General features: G+C 42.0%; 1 protein-coding gene across 1 annotated transcript in view; it reads left to right on the top strand.

The window, feature by feature from the left end:
* Nucleotides 1-16,235, top strand: part of EXT2 (exostosin glycosyltransferase 2) — a gene marked incomplete at its 5' end in the record, with an annotated part of 138,142 nt that overhangs the window by 97,221 nt on the left and 24,686 nt on the right. Inside the window, one exon of the mRNA XM_082342211.1 lies at nucleotides 3,131-3,297. Coding sequence (XP_082198337.1) covers nucleotides 3,131-3,297 — 167 coding nt within the window. The remainder of the gene's footprint in view (nucleotides 1-3,130; nucleotides 3,298-16,235) is intronic.

The raw sequence follows: 16,235 nt of genomic DNA, 5'->3' as shown, positions 1-16,235 counted from the left end.
TGTGAAAACAAGAAACTGGGAATTCTACTTGAAGTCCTGTCTTATAGTAACGATGGTTCATAGACAGCTGGACCATTGAGATGGAGACTCCTTTTGCCAAAGCTGCTTTTGGCTATCCAGGCCCAACTCAGAACAGGAAGAGGTAATCGCATTTCCAAAAAAGCCATGATTCATTCTGCATTCCCATCTGCACCCCGTATCATCCTCTTTGGGCTTCATCACCCTCTAAAACTTCCCCATCAAAGTTTTTCTAGAGGCAGGTTAGTTCTTTACGGACATTGTCTCAAGTAATTTTAGGATATATGCAGGCGAAGAATGTGGAAAGCTGTCAAACATGCTGTGCACACTCCCCAAGTGCAAGTCCCGATGTCATCCAGGGTGGAGAAACGTCTACACTTAACCCAAGCAGCTAGCCTGTTTTCTATACGTATTGCAGAAAGAGGGGCTGTTTGTTGCCTTGTGAAATTAACATGGCAAAAGTTCCATGTTCTTGGGCTTCCCTGGTGGCGCAGTGGTTGAGAATCTGCCTGCCAATGCAGGGGACACGGGTTCGAGCCCTGGTCTGGGAAGATCCCACATGCCGCAGAGCACCTAGGCCTGTGAGCCACAATTACTGAGCCTGTGCGTCTGGAGCCTGTGCTCCGCAACAAGAGAGGCCGCGGTAGTGAAAGGCCCGCGCACCGCGATGAAGAGTGACCCCCACTTGCTGCAACTAGAGAAAGCTCTCGCACAGAAACAAAGACCCTACACAGCCAAAAATAAATAAAATAAATAAATTAAAATAAAACAAAACAAAACAAAAGTTCCACGTTCTTTTGTTCTGCTAGTGTGTTAGGTTTTCTCAGTTCCAGAGGATTAATGGCAGGGATTCTGTTCATCTCAAAGTAGACATTGAAGATACATGCTGAGGACACGCCCCTGGATTGTCGGAGTAATATACCAGATCTGCCGTGTACCACTTTGCCACCACTACCTAAGGTTCAACAAAATCCTTTGGTCTGTAAACAGACTCAGACTTTCAAGGGAAAGCACAGCTGGCACTTAGTGGATGTCTGCCGGGTGCCGGGCACCGTGCTGCTAAACGCGTTACTGTGCATCCTCACACCTTCTCGTGTGTGAAGACGGTGCTCCTGTTCCATCTTCATAGTCAGAGAAACAGGTAGAAAGTGACTGACTTGTTCAAGATCACAGAGCTGGTAAGGGATACACCTGAGATTCGAAGCTCTTTCCAGAGACTGTGCTTTCTGTGAACTGTTACTGTCCATACAGTCCTAGGACCTCAGAGGCATCTTGTTTGGTCTCTAAAGTGAGTACATTTCAAATAAAAGTGCACATTGTGTTGCTGAAGGCATTTCATTGCATCAGAAAATTCTTACCTATTTAGAGTTTAAATCAATCTCCCTGTAACTTCCACCCAGCCATTGGTCATGGTTCTAACTTCAGAGGCCATAGAAAACAATTCCCCTTTCATCTGATAATCCTTCTGATATCCCCAGTGTGTTAGTCAAGGTCCAGGTGGGAGACAGAAACCACACAGTAACTTGAACAGGAAAAGTTTAATATAAAGAATTACTAACTAGGAATAGGAGATTGGTGACTAAACGGTAAAAAAGAGCTCTCTAAGGATTACAGGAAATAAACTTGGGAGGGCCTCTTCCCCAGCTAGGTCTGGGATTCAGGCCTGGTTGGAGACAGTGTGGCTGCAGCCCAGTGCATGGTGAAGGTTCTCAGGTGCCACAGGCCAAGACTGGCAAACAAGAAACCAGCAGCCCCCTTGGGTACCCATGGAATTCAACGGGAAGTCGTCCAGGGGGTGTTATCAGGCCAGCCGGGGTACTGTCGAGGGCTTCAGTTCACTGAGTTGCTGTTGAAGGTATCTGCAGAACTTGCTGGAAAGCTGCCTGCAGAGGAGCTGTCGGCCTCACTGGGAAGTATGTTGGGGTGTCTACCGAACCTGCTGGGAAGCTGCCCTTGGGGGTGCCTCTTCTAAGACCCTTGGAGCACCCCAGCGTGTTACATGGATGTATTGTAAATTATGCGTAAGAGATTTTACCTGCAGTCAGTTAAGACAGGTTTTTTCCCTCCTGATTTTCCCTCTGTCACACTTCTCCTTCAGTATGGTGACTTTGGAGTGGCCACAGGCATTTTGGGGCTTCAAGACTCAACAAAAACTAGACCTTCCCACAATTACGTGTTGGGTTTTTGGAAGCAGTATGATACCTTTTCTGTTCTCATTTGATAAATGTTGCGTGAAGAACAAACTGCCCTCTGTAAAGAACACTGAGGTCTGTGGACGTGGGTCCTGTACTGAAGAAGTATTAATTTCATGCTATGCTAAACACAACACTTTAAAATAAGGAACCTGAGGTTAAATTGCTTCAGTCATTTCAAAGTAGAATGGGAAAAATGTAAGGCAAGTCATGAGTTTGTGTTTCTTCAGTATGCCAGAAAATCCCATGTAATTGGACCTAGATATTCGATATTTACTCTGTAAATTGGTCATGATGAGAAACCAAACCCAGTGAGTCAGGAGAGCAGGGCTGTCGAGGCGGTAAGGTGCTAAGTTAGGAAAGCTGAACTCATTCAGGGCCACAGTTCTGTGAGGGTGGATTTGGCAGCCTTGGGAGCTGTTGGTGATGGCGTGGCGGGGGCAGGCGCTTTTGTCTTCAGCACGTGTATTTCCCAGCAGAGCTGCAGGCAGGTTTTGAGCTAGGGTGTACCTACCTGGAAGGATTGTGCAGAGGTGGTAGAGTCCTGGTGTTCAAACCACGGGCCTGAGAATGAGGCGGTCCAGAGCCCATTCGTCCTCTCATCACCGTGACCTTCATCAAGTCATTTTGCTCCTCTGTCTCTCAATTGTGAGTTGAAGCCGCTTTGTGGATCCTGGTTAAGACAACATTGAGAATCAGAGTGTTGTAAGGATGTAGAGAGGATAGAAATATTTACAATGTAAGATATTATAAAAACGCACCTATAAGAGTTTCTCCTTGCACAGCTGTGCGTGTGGATTTCATGAGAGTCCTGGGTGTGAGTTGATTCTTCCATCTCATTTGTGATGCGATGCTTTCACCAGTTTATCTCCTCACAGAAGTTAGGAGAGTAATAAATACCTTGGTTTTTCTTTTTCCAGATTCTCTGTGGCCCAAAATCCGGGTTCCATTAAAAGTTGTAAGAACTGCTGAAAACAAGTTGAGTAACCGTTTCTTCCCTTACGATGAAATCGAGACGGAGGCCGTTCTGGCTATTGACGACGATATCATTATGCTGACCTCTGATGAGCTGCAGTTCGGTTATGAGGTAAGGAGGTTTCAAACAGTGCATTTACAATTTTGATATTTGTTGCCCATTATTGCTTGTCTTTCCTAATAAAGAGTGTTATATTTCATTCTGTAAAGTCATAATTTCTAAATTCTAGTAGCGTCCAAAAGCTGTGCGTAGGAGTGTAGGTTATGAAGCTGTTCTTTAGAACTTTGGGGAAACCCTATTCCAAAATGACAACTGTGCCATCCACCAGTTTTGGGAACTCCCAGGGAGAGTCCCAGGGGACATTTTCAAAAGAGCGTCTATGGCGTTTAACAAGCACTTTAATTGATGTCTCCTTGAATACCACTTCCCCGACTCAAGCAGCTGGGCACAGCAACAATAAAAACATCAGTAAGCGAAGAAGCTGGCGACACTGACAAACAGAAAGCAGACCCTGTTGATGGCTTTCTTTCTGAGTTTTAAGTGGAGAGGCTGGCTGCCTGTCTTTGGGGAGAAACATTCTCTATCACCATTCATTCGATGTGGCTGATGGATTAGACTGGGTTCAGGGGTTAAGTATGGAGACCAGTAAAGGTCTCCCCAGGGGAAAGTGCCAGAGCTGAGGCCTGGTGAAAAGCAGTAGGAATTGATGAGTCCTGTCAGGGAGGATGTACGCGAGATGCGTGATGGCGACAGGCTGAGGCCTGCGGCTGCGGGGGTGTAATGGTGGTATCAGACCCAAGCAAAACAGAGTGTACAAATCAATTAGCTACAGCTGGCACAGGGGAGAGCGGGCAAGTTTATCGCCTGTAGTCGTCCTGTCTTTGGGAGAGAGGTAACCATTTTTAGGATTTGTTAAGTTTGAGGTTCTAAGAAATCATGAAATTTTATCTAATGAAGCAATGTGTGGTACATATATTTATTATAGAAATTTACTTTCTAAGCCTTAAATCGGAAGTGGATTTTAAGGGGAAGAAATAGGAATCCCCCTACCACTGCCACCACCAAAAATTAAAAGCTCAAGTTTTCCCAGGTTTTTACTATATATATAAAATATATTTATATATCCATTGCGTATAAAAGAAATTGTGAAATAGGCTGGTGTGTGATACCTTGGTCGATGTCATTACTGGCCCGTGAAAGGCATGAGACTAGCTAGTAAAACATACACTCATCTTTCTGGATTTATTTCTATTCATATTGGTCTCTTTCTTTCGTATCATCACGTCTAGGGTGTTGGATGATTTTTCATACACTGTCATTCCCATTTTTTAAAAAAGCAAATTACCTACTTACTCCTCTAAGTAATAAGTAGGCAACTCATGGCAAAACCAGTTTTTCTGCCAGTGTTTTCTCTCTCCATTGCATGTAATGGCTTCAAACTATACCCATGTGTTTATTTTTGTGGTAGAAGGAAAGTTGAAAAAGGGAACATTCCAGATGATGTAGCCAAGATGGACAGAGTGCTACCTCTTTGATATTTCAATTGGTCTACATGAAGTCTAATAAAAGGAAGATAGACTAGGTGAATTCCTTTCAACCTTGAGTTGAAATCTTGGGATCTCATGAATATTGAAACCTGGGATCTCTTTCAACCTTGAGTTCGTTTCAAGCAGCAAAAAATGTGTTGATGAGAGGAAGTGCAAAACCGGGAGGGACTGAGCTTGAATCTTCACCTATTTCCTCTGATGCCCTGTGTTTACTCCACATTACCTCTAAAGAAGTAATGTGTATCAGAGGAGTAGGGGGCAGGGAAACCCCTCATCTCCAGTAATTGGGATCTTCTCCAGATGCTATGAAAGGAACAACTTTCCTAACTACTATCTATATACAACTTACTATGTTCCTGTCAATTTACTGGGTGTTTACATACATTAATGATCTTTTCCCAAACCTGCAAGGCAGTTATTGTTTTTCTCCTTCTTTACTGAGACTAAGCAAGGTTAAGATAACTTGCCTACAGTCACGCAGCTAAATAAGTGGAAGAGTTGGGGTTTAAATTCAAGTTTGTGTGACACTATACTGTCTTCCCTGAGGATTTTTACCATGTCAGAGACTACTGGTCCTCAAAAGTAGTCCTCAGAACCATCAGCGTATCACTTGTCCATCACTAAATTACCTTGCCGCTAAGGAAAACTAATATATTTTTCAGGCATCCCTACCACTAGTGCTTTAGGGTAACTTTGTAAAGTTATTTCTTGTATGGTAATTAATATAATGAACAAAGTTAGGACAGTACTGGGCCCAAGTTTCTACTCTGTCACCATGGACAACTTATGTAATCTCTCTGGGTTGTAGTTTATTCTTATATAAAATGGCACTAACAGTATCTGCTTCATTGGGTTGTCACGTACATTAGATAAGATTGTGTAGCACCACCACATGGGCAGCGCTCAGGAAGTGCCTGTTCTGGGTGGTGGGCAATATACTCTTATGCTCTTTATGAGATACCACATTAGCTGCTGCTACCACGACTGCTGCTGTCATTCTCATGATTCCGCTGATTCATGAGGAAAGTTGGTGGTTGTTTCCATCATTCAGAAGGGACAATTCTCTTCTGGAGAGGGTACCCAGTTTTGTGTTGAATCGGAAGACAGAAGAAGATGGTGCTCCTAAATCCTGTTTTTTTATGCCAAAGGCTAGGATTATTTTCAAGCAAGCTTGACGGATTAAGTGAATAAACAAATCAGTTAACAAAAATGTATGTCCTAGGAGAGTTATGTCGGAGCCCAGAACTACTTCTTTGTCACAGTTATCACAGTGTGTTAGGATTATATCTATCTTGTTGACTGCTATTCATCCTTCAGCACTCAGATCAAAAGAAGCTTTCAGAAAGTCTCCAGACTAGAGCATTCTACCTCTTTGTAAGCAAATAATTGTGAAGTGTGTTGTTTAGTGTCTGCTTTTCTTCTGGAATGTAAGCCCCATAGGGACAGAACCATGGCTGTCTTGTTCATTGCTGTATCCTCTTTGCCTAACCCAGTTCAATCCATTCATCAGTTACTCAGTAATATTTGATGAATGAATAAATCTTCATTACCAGCATGCATATGAAAGATAGGAGACAGATTATTCTGGCCTCCATGCCTTTGCACTTCACTGTGATCCATAATCTGGATACGGTCATTTTAGAAAGCAGCTTGGAGCTTAAAATGTTAAACATATATCTACCATGTGACCCCGCCATTCTTCTCACAGAGGTTCACCCTAGAGAAATAAGAGCATATGTATACACAAATACTTGTACGCTAATACAGGTATTAGTATTTGTACTTGCAGCTTTTATTTGTAAAAGCCAAAAACTGGAGGGAAAAAAACAAAACAAAACCCAAAGTCTATCAAAAGTTGAATGAATAAACTAATTGTTGTATATCCATACAATAGAATACTACTCAGTAATAAATTGGTGAGCTATTGATACATACAACAACATGGATGTATTTAAAAATAATTATGCCGAGTGAGTGAAGCAAGACGAAAAAGAGAACGTATTTTATGATTTCATTTATAGAAAATACAAACTAATCTTTAGTGATCAAAAGATCGGTGGCTGCCTGGAGAAGGGGTAGGGAGGGTCAGCTTGAAAAATGTATTAAAAGGGGGGCCACATAGGTTCAGTGCAAACCACAAAACATTGCTGAGAGAAATCGAACAACTTCACAAACAGAAAGATGTATCATACGTCTGAATCCAAAGACTCACTATTATTAAGGTGTAAGTTCTCCCCAAACTGATTTATAGATTCAAAGCAAGCCCAGTCAAAATCCCAGAAGGCTTTTTAAAAAGTTAAAATTGACAAGCTAGTTCTAAAATTGAAATGGAAACACAATGGGCCTGAAAAAGCCAAAGCAATTTTAAGAAAGAAGGACAAAATTGCAGGACTACCTTATTTTAAGACTTCTATAAAGCTACAGTAATCAGGACTCTGTGGTACTGGTGTAAACTTAGACGTGTAGATCAATGAAATAGAATAGAGTCCAGAAATAGACCACACGTGTCATCAATCAGTTTTCAGCAAAAGACCCAAGTCAGTTCAATAGCGGTGGGACAGGCTTTTCACTAAATGGTGCTGGAGTAATTTGATATCCATATGTCAGTTCAGAATGGATCCTAGCCCTAAATGCAGGAACTAAAATTATAAAGCTTCTTAAAGAAAACAGTGGAAAAAGTTCTAGTGTACCTGAGCTAAGCAATGTTTTTTATTTTTTTAAGTAAGAGACAAATAGCACGGTTTATAAAAGAAACCAAATTGGACTTCATCAAAATTAACACTTAAAAAGACACTTCTAAGAAAATAAAAAGGCAAGTCATAGACTGGGAAAAGTATTTTCAAAATATATAAAGAACTCTCATACCTCTATAATAAGAAAACAAGTCAGTTAAAAATGGGCAGAAGATTTGAACAGTTACTTCCTAAAAGAAGATATAGAGATGTAAACTAACATACGAAAAAACTCTCCACCTCATAGTCATTAGGGCAATTCTAAAGTAAAAGCACAATGAGTTACCACTATATACCCACTAGAATGATGAAATAAAATTTAAAATACTGATAGTGCCACATGTTGGTTAGACTGTGGAGCAACTTAGAACTCTCATACGTATTGGTAAAAATGCTAAATGGTACAGCCAGGTTGGAAAAATGTTTAGCAGGTTCTCATAAAGTTAAAAAAATGTTATACTTTTCATATGACCCAGCTTCCAAAAGAAATAAAAACATATGTGTATGGACTTATATATACTACCAAATGTAAAATAGATAGCTAGTGGGAAGCAGCCGCATAGCACAGGGAGATCAGCTGGGTGCTTTGTGACCACCTAGAGGGGTAGGATAGAGAGGGTGGGAGGGAGACGCAAGAGGGAGGAGATATGGGGATATATGTATATGTATAGCTGATACACTTTGTTATAAAGCAGAAACTAACACACCACTGTAAAGCAATTATACTCCAATAAAGATGTTAAAAAAAATTAAAAAACAAAACAAACAACAAAAAAAACCCCCACAAATTATCACTATCAGGAATGAAAAGGGATTAAGGAAGTGTTGTCACTATAGATCCTACAGGCATTAAAAGAATATTATGAAAATTTATATGAAATGTAAAAATTCTTTGAAAATTACAACTTACATAAAATTAAACAGAACATGTACCCTCTATTAAAGAAATTGAAGTTGTTATCAAAATCTTCCTACGAGGAAAAATCCAGGCCCGGATGGTTTTACTGGTGATTTCTTGAAAATAAAGTGATAGTTTCAGGTTGGAGATACACTTAGAGATAATCTAGTTTGCTCACTTTTAATTATAGATAAGGCCCATCCATAAACTATATGAAGCCCATAAATGACTTATCCAATATCACCCAGTTAGTAAGTGGCACTTAATAAGGGCATATAACTCATTTTGGTGCTATTTTCCCCATACCATGCCACCTGGGAAGATTTCATTATGTAACTGTCCTATTTTTGCCTCTGTGCCATTCAAACCCATTTGTTTGAAACATCTCTTTGGTGAAGGTAAAAACACCTGAACATTTTGTTTCATATTCTAATATTAACAAATAAGAATCCATATCAGTCAGGAAAACAGAATCTATACTAATTGTTTCAACAGAATGGATTTAGTATATGAAATTTTCTAATAGAGGTATTAGAGAGCTGAGAGGGCAAAAAGGGGCTACTGAAAGTATAAAGAGAGAATAACTCCAGGGAGCGTCCACTGCTTCTAGGATGGGAGGAACAAAGGAAGAAAGGTAAGAGGCTGGGTTTATTAGAACCTAGAAGCTTGGAAGAGACACCCCCCCACCCCACCCCGTCACCCACAGGGCTGGGCCTTAAACCTCTGAGGAGGGGCCACTGGCTGGCTATTGCTAGAACTTCTGAGGGGTCAGGGTAAGGCTGGCTCTGCCGGAAGAGGCTAGAACCACATTCTGCTGCTGGGGTGAAATGCCACACTGTCGGGAAAAGCAGGCAAAACAGGAAGTAATTCCCTTCTCCTTTTCTCTAGTTTTCCAGTCTCTCTCTAGTGCACCCTGTTGGTAGACCACCTATAACAAAGGTGAGATGTTTGCAGAGTCTCAGCCCTAGCATCACAAGGCAGAATTTAGAAGCAGGGCTTTTGGGGCTACAAGTCAGCAGCTTTATAACCAGTGCAGTCTACCCCTTTGGCTACTCCAAAGCATCCATACAGACCCTTCTACACATATTTGAACTTCCATGCAGCAACAGTAACAACTGCATTCTTTTCACTAAGAAGGATGCAGCAGCTGTCCTTTATACAGGTAAAGGCCTTGCATTCCCTCCCCTAGAAGGTGAGACACAGAGTCCCAGTAGTCATAATATCAGTCTCTGGTTAATTATTTATTCTTTCTTTAATTTTGTCACAATTCTACTTAATATTCTGTAACTTAATGAATAAATTATAGGCTTCCAATTCTGGACAAGATTGAGCAAGCACGTTCCACCCTATTCCTAGAAAAAGAAGACAGACTGGCTAGGGTCCTCAGGACTTAAGGGATACTCCAGCAGTGAGTTCCCTTGGATTTTTTTTTTTCCTTCCTGCCTCCCTCCTTCCCTCCCTCCTGTATACCCCAGCCTCAGTGCTGCAGAAGGCCATGACACTCATAGGCACAGATAACGAGCATACAAACGAAAAAACAAAAAAACAAAGAAAAACCCACTTTCTCTTGTAAGGACTGGGAAGAGGGCAGCCCTGCTGATGGAACCCTTTTGACTATACCTACTCTACACCAGGCAAACACCATGAAAGAAGCCATATGTACCCCTGCCAACTAGATGCTGTGACTGTGGGGATTGTCGTTCAGAGCCCTGCTGGCCATTCCCACCCTGCACTACCAGGAGACAGGAGCAGAGACGGCAACCCTCCCCTGTCCCCTCTCCACTCTGGAGACTGGGGGGTGGAACCCAGTTGACCTTCCATGTCCTCCATGAAGTGAATGTTAGGGAAGACGCAGCTGCAGAGACCAGGGGCTGGGGGGCGGTGTCCTGTCCACCATCCCCAGCCTGCACCAAGCAACAGACAGCAAAGAGACAGCACCTCATCCCTTCCCAACTCGAGAGTGGAGGGAAGGTTATGGAAAGGAGGGATTCCTCCTGGGCACACTGTCACCCCTCTCCCTTCAAATCAGCCCATGCATGAAACTGACTAGAATCAACACAGCAAAAGCTTTGAGAAAGAAACTACAGGGTAGAATACTGCCCAGGTTTCAAATTAGCCTCTGGGTAGCACACAAATTAGGCAGACCAGAATAGCACGATACAGTCTTTGAAAATTAAATTGATATTCAATCCACAGCCCACGAAAGTGGATCCGGACATGCACTCTGAACCTAAACTCCCTGCTAAACTAGAAAATGTGAAAGGCAGCAGCATCTCATAGTGACACTCAGCATGTTCAGGGAACAATCCAAAATTACTCCTCATACCAAGAACCAGGAAAATTGCAACTTTAATGAGAAAAGGTAATCAACAGTTGCCAACACCAAAATGACACAGATGTCGGAATTATCGACCAGGATATTAAAACTGCTATCATAAAAAATCCTCTAATAAGTAATTATGAGCACCGTTGAAACAAATGCAAAAATAGAAAGTCTCAGCAAAGAAACAGAAGATATAAAGAAGAACCAGATGGAAATTTCAGTACTGAAAATTGCAGTAACCAAAATTTAAAACTCACTGGGTGGGCTCAATAGGTGAATGGAGATAACAGGAAAGAATTGGTGAACTTGAGGATAAATCAATAGGAATTATCCAATCTAAACAGCACGGAGAAAATAGATTGGAAAAAAAAAAAAAAAATGAACAGAGCCTCAGGGACCTGTGGGACAATCACAAAAGATATAACATTCGTGTCATCAGAGTCCCAGAAGGAGAAGAGAAAGAATGTGGGGCAGAAAAAAATATTTAAAGAAATAGCTGAAAGCTTCCAAAATTTGCCAAAGGTCATTAAACTTATAGACTCAGGAGGCTGAGGAAACTACAGACATCTGAAGAATAAGTTATATAAACTATATACATTGTGTATACAGAATATATCATAGCTATAATTCTTATCTCAAATTGGAAAAGAAGAGACAAATAAATTGGTGTGTATATGGTAAGGAATCGAGAAAACTGCATAGCTGCTACATTCTTGCTTCTGCAGCTTGCTCATGAGCCATAGTTGATATTTATGACTTTCTTACACTGCTCATCCCACATCCTTTTATCCTCAGCCAGCACTCTAGTATGTTTATTACAGACCCAGTTTCTTTAATGACCCTAGTACTATTCAGGCTTTCTATCTCTTCTTGTGTTAGTTTTGATAAGCTGTGTGTTTTTTTCGTTTTTTGTTTTGTTTTTTAAGATGGTGAGTTCCATATTTTTTTTCATTAATTAATTTATTTATTTTTGGCTGTGTTGGGTCTTCGCCTCTGTGAGGGCTTTCTCTAGTTGCGGCAAGTGGGGGCCACTCTTCATCGAGGTGCGCGGGCCTCTCACTATCGCGGCCTCTCTTGTTGCGGAGCACAGGCTCCAGACGCACAGGCTCAGTAGTTGTGGCCCACGGGCCCAGTTGCTCCGCGGCATGTGGGATCCTCCCAGACCAGGGCTCGAACCCGTGTCCCCCGCATTAGCAGGCAGATTCTCAACCACTGTGCCACCAGGGAAGCCCATAAGCTGTGTTTTTCAAGGACTCTGTTCATTTAATTTAAATTGTGAAATGCATTGCTATAAAATCATCCATAATATTATCTTGTTATTATTTAAAGTTTATAACATTTGGATTAGTGTGCTCTTTTTCATTCCTGATATTGATAACTGTTGTTTTCTCTCCTTTATCAACCTTGTTAGAGGTATATCAGTGTCATATTCTTTGCAAAGAATCAACTTTTGATTTTGTTGATTTTTCTTTAGTGTGTATTTGTTTTGTATTTCATTAACTACTCTTTTCTTGATTAATCTCTTCCTCTAATTTCATGAGTTTAAGTTGCTGTTATTTTTCTAACCTTTTGACTTGATAGCTTAGATCAGTGATTTCAGTAATTATTTTTCTAATATATGCATTTAAAGCTGTACATTTCTCCTTAATTACTGCGTTAGGTACCTTCCCAAGTTTTGATTTGTCATATTTTCATTATCCTTAAGTTTAAAATATTTTCTAATTTCTTTTGTAATATCTTCTTTGACCCATAGTTATATAAAAGTATATTGCTTACTTTTGTCAGTTTTTAAAGTTACCTTTTTCTTATTGAGTTCTGATTTGATTCCACTGTGGTCAGAAAATATGCTCCATATGATTTCGTCATTTTGAAATGTGTTGAGACTATATGGCTCAGTAAAAGGTCTATTTTGGTTAATGTTCTGTGTGCCCCTAAAAAGAGTCTACATTCTGCAGTTGTAGATTTAATGATCTTACTAGGTCAATTAGGTAAGGTTAGGTACATTGGCACTTTTAGTACAACCACAATATTCCCCTGCTTATTCTTCTCTAAAATAGGCATCTTCATTTCTTCTGGTTTGGCTTTGTGTGTGTGTGTGTGTGTGTGTGTGTGTGTGTGTGTGTGTGTGTGTGTCTATAGCCTTTATTAGTTTTGTAGTAGTTAAATTCATTATCCTAGTTTAAATAAAAAATAGTTTAAACACAGTATTTAATATGTGAGAATCAAAGACAAACCATGCAGCAGACCTTTCTCACTGTGGCTCCAAAGCATTTTTAGAGAAATCTGGAGAGACAGAGGCGTCTCCCCATTTGGGAATTTTTCAGGAAGGGGCAGCCAGCGGTCCTCCAGTGTCTAAGGTGGTTTTACTAGTCCTTCCTGGAGCTGAAGAATAGACCAGATGACTTCCTAAAATCCCTCAGGTATAATGAATCTAAGGGATCAGAAGTACAGGCAAATGTATAAGGTATGGGTTCATGTGGAAAAGAATCCAACTTGTATGCGTAAAAAGTGTCAAACTCCTTTGCTTTCCTGTGAAACCCAGAGAGATTGCTTGTGTGAGGATCCAGGGGGTATTTGGAGGCAATGCCAACAGCTTTTTAGGAGTGAAAGGGAGAGCACAGCCGTTGCCTTAGCGGAGGAGAGCGTGGTGACCCGGGGTCTGTTTTGATGGTGTTTCTGCTGACGCCTCTTCTGGGGCCTGACATATGTTTCTCACAACGAGAGGGCATTTTAAAGCAGAGCTTTTGTTAGAGGGTTGGAAGCATCACTTTACAGAAACCATTTTAAAGCAGCAGGCTCCACAGCTTGCTGAAGGGACACGGAGCAGAGTCTGAAGGCAGCTCGCAGATGGCACCCTCCCCGAGCTATGAGAGAGAAAGGTGGCCTCCCCTCAGAGCCCAGAGATGAAAGAGGAATGATGGGGGAAGGTCTACCTGGGCTGTTAGCTTGAAACCCGTCACGACCTCCGGAATCCCTTTCCCGGAGGAAGTTGCTGGAGCCACAGTTGTGCTCAGCCAGCTTCTGCGAAACCACAGCACACGTAGGGAACGTTAGCACTGTACTGGGGTCCACGGACAAGGCAGAAAGCTCTGTTTTTAAAGAAACCCGGCATCAGAACGGGAAGGGACCTTGGAGACCATCCTGTCACTTCATGCTTTATTGCTGAGAAAACTGAGGTGCGAAGAGGTTAAGTTACTTCTGTAAGGTGTTAAATGTACGTTGAATATAACCCTTTAAGGGACGCCCTAGCAAGTTCTTGGGAATGAAAGGCCAGAGCCTGTAGGAAAGGCCTTTTTTCTTCCAGTGTCTGTGACTTGAGGACACAGACATGTGGATTCAAGACCTAATGCCTGGGTATCATTATTTATTTAATTGGAAGAAAACATAGGGGTCATTTGCCTGTTTAAATGGGTCATATTCCCTGTTGGAAGGCAAAGAGCTTTGGGAAATGTTACATTCCCTCGCCAGCCCCGAAATCAGGAGCGAAAGAATGATCTTCTCTGGCCCTGCGTGTTTCTGACTTGTTTGACAAGCTCTAGTGAGCTACCAGATGTGGAGATTCTTTTCAGCCTGGGATAATTTATTTATCTGTTTATGTATTTTACCAGGAAAGTATCTATTGAGTTCTTGATACTCATTTGCAAGGAGCTCCTGGGGGAACAGTAGCAGTGTATAGTGTTACTTGAATGTTTGATTTTTTTCCCCCCAAGTCTGTCTGCTTTTATTTCAGACCTAAAGAGCTGGGAAATAAAATGCAACTTGTTCCTCCTCCCCTCCCCCGCCTTTAAGAGAGGCCGTTTAAAACATGTGGCAGAAAATGAGCCATGCAGACTTGGCTGGATGTATGAACCCGGGAATTTATTTTTCCTTTCGTACTTTGATCCTCATTTCCAACCATAAAAAATTATTAGTAGCACTTAAGTGTTGAACATTTTTCACCTGAGAGATGTGAAACACTCTTGGCTAATAATACTGGTTATAAAATCAGTCCTTCATGTGGGGATGGGAATTGACTAAGAGCAACTGTATGTTGTTAGGTGCACAAAATGCTGATGCCTTTCTTTTACTGCCTGTGCGTCGCCTAGGTGGTAGCAGCTGGTGAAACCTCTTGGGTGCTAATAAATAATGATAATTTATTTGTTTTATTTTGTTCACAACTCCCCAAGGTAATGGCAAGTAAAGAATCATGAGAAGACAGCAAAATAGCCTGGAATGCCCTACTTTTTTTCATGAGAGCGTGAAACCACCTCTGAGTGGGTTTTCCTGCTATAGGAAGCACCAAGATGAAAGGCAACCTAAGTTAGAACGAGCTGGGTACGTGTGGTCGCACGGGGGAGTCACAGGCCAGTTGATGTGATGAAGGCGGAACTTGCGTTTGGGTTGACGTTGGAAGCTAAGTTGGTTCAGCCACATAGCGCCAGCTGATGGATGGGCTAAGAGGTCAGCTGAAAAGTCGAAGGCGGTGAAGAGGTGTTGTAGGTTTGCAAAGAGGTATATGGTCCAGACAGTCGGATCACAGGATGAATTAGAGATGACAGACTGAAGACAGGGAAAGCCAGTTAGATAATGGTAGTGGAAAACCTGTAGGCTTAATGTTCATCTGGATTGAAGAACCAAGAAGGGAAGGGTGGGCTCAGTCATAGCTCAGATTTGATTGGTAATGAGGGAGCTTGGCTAACTGGAGAATTCCAGAGCTGAGACTCTATATAACAGTTACATTTTAAGCAGAATTAGTAAAATTTAGAGCTAAATGTATTCATCCAGGGAGAGGGGGAGAGGTGATGTATTCTGTGATTCTAAATAAACTATCCCACTTTCTCTGTTCTCACTAGACGAGCAGAAAGATGGAAACACCTATGTTAGAATTAGACTTAATAATAACCTTTTTAAAAAAGCTAGTGGGTAACTTTTAAAAAAGAAAATAGGTTGTCTCTGTCCTTCTGTTTGTGCCTCTCTGAGCCGTCTGCCAGTGAAAGTGCCGCAGATACCGGGGCTTGGACCGGGTCTCAAGATCGTTTCTCCCAGACATTTTGGTTATGATCCTTCTGATAGGGAATTGGCTGCTTTCCTCTCTAGATTTAAGTCCCAGAGTCCTAGATCTGAAATTGTGCTCAGGGTTGTTGGGAATCCAGGGCGGGTTTTCTTTACGGTACGTGGAACCACCTGTCTCATCCTGCCATGGGCCCTATGACAGGCTTAACACTCTTTGGTGTCACCTAGAGCACCGAGAGACTGGGTTCTCATAGCCAACACTGATAAAAATGAAACGTCCCTAAGGGAGGCACCAAATGCAAGGGGCATCCCTGCAGCAGATAACCTAACCATTGGAAGTGCCTTGGCCTTCAGTGGGAACCAGCGCCATAGATTTCCGTTCCTTGGCCTCTCAGCTGACTCAGATCCTTGAGCCGTCACGCGGCCTGACCCAGGGGCTGCCTGGCAAGACCGGGGATCCAGGTGTCTCCGTCTCCTCTCTGGAGGGTGGACCGTGGAGCTAGCACAGGTGTCGGTCCACGTGGCTGCAGGCACCGGCTGTCCCAAGGAGCCGGGCC

The sequence above is a fragment of the Balaenoptera borealis genome, assembly GCF_965194805.1.
Source record: "Balaenoptera borealis genome assembly, chromosome: 11".
NCBI classification, from domain to species: domain Eukaryota; kingdom Metazoa; phylum Chordata; class Mammalia; order Artiodactyla; family Balaenopteridae; genus Balaenoptera; species Balaenoptera borealis.
Note: the sequence above shows the minus strand (reverse complement) of the source record. Positions and strands in the feature narration are given on the sequence as shown.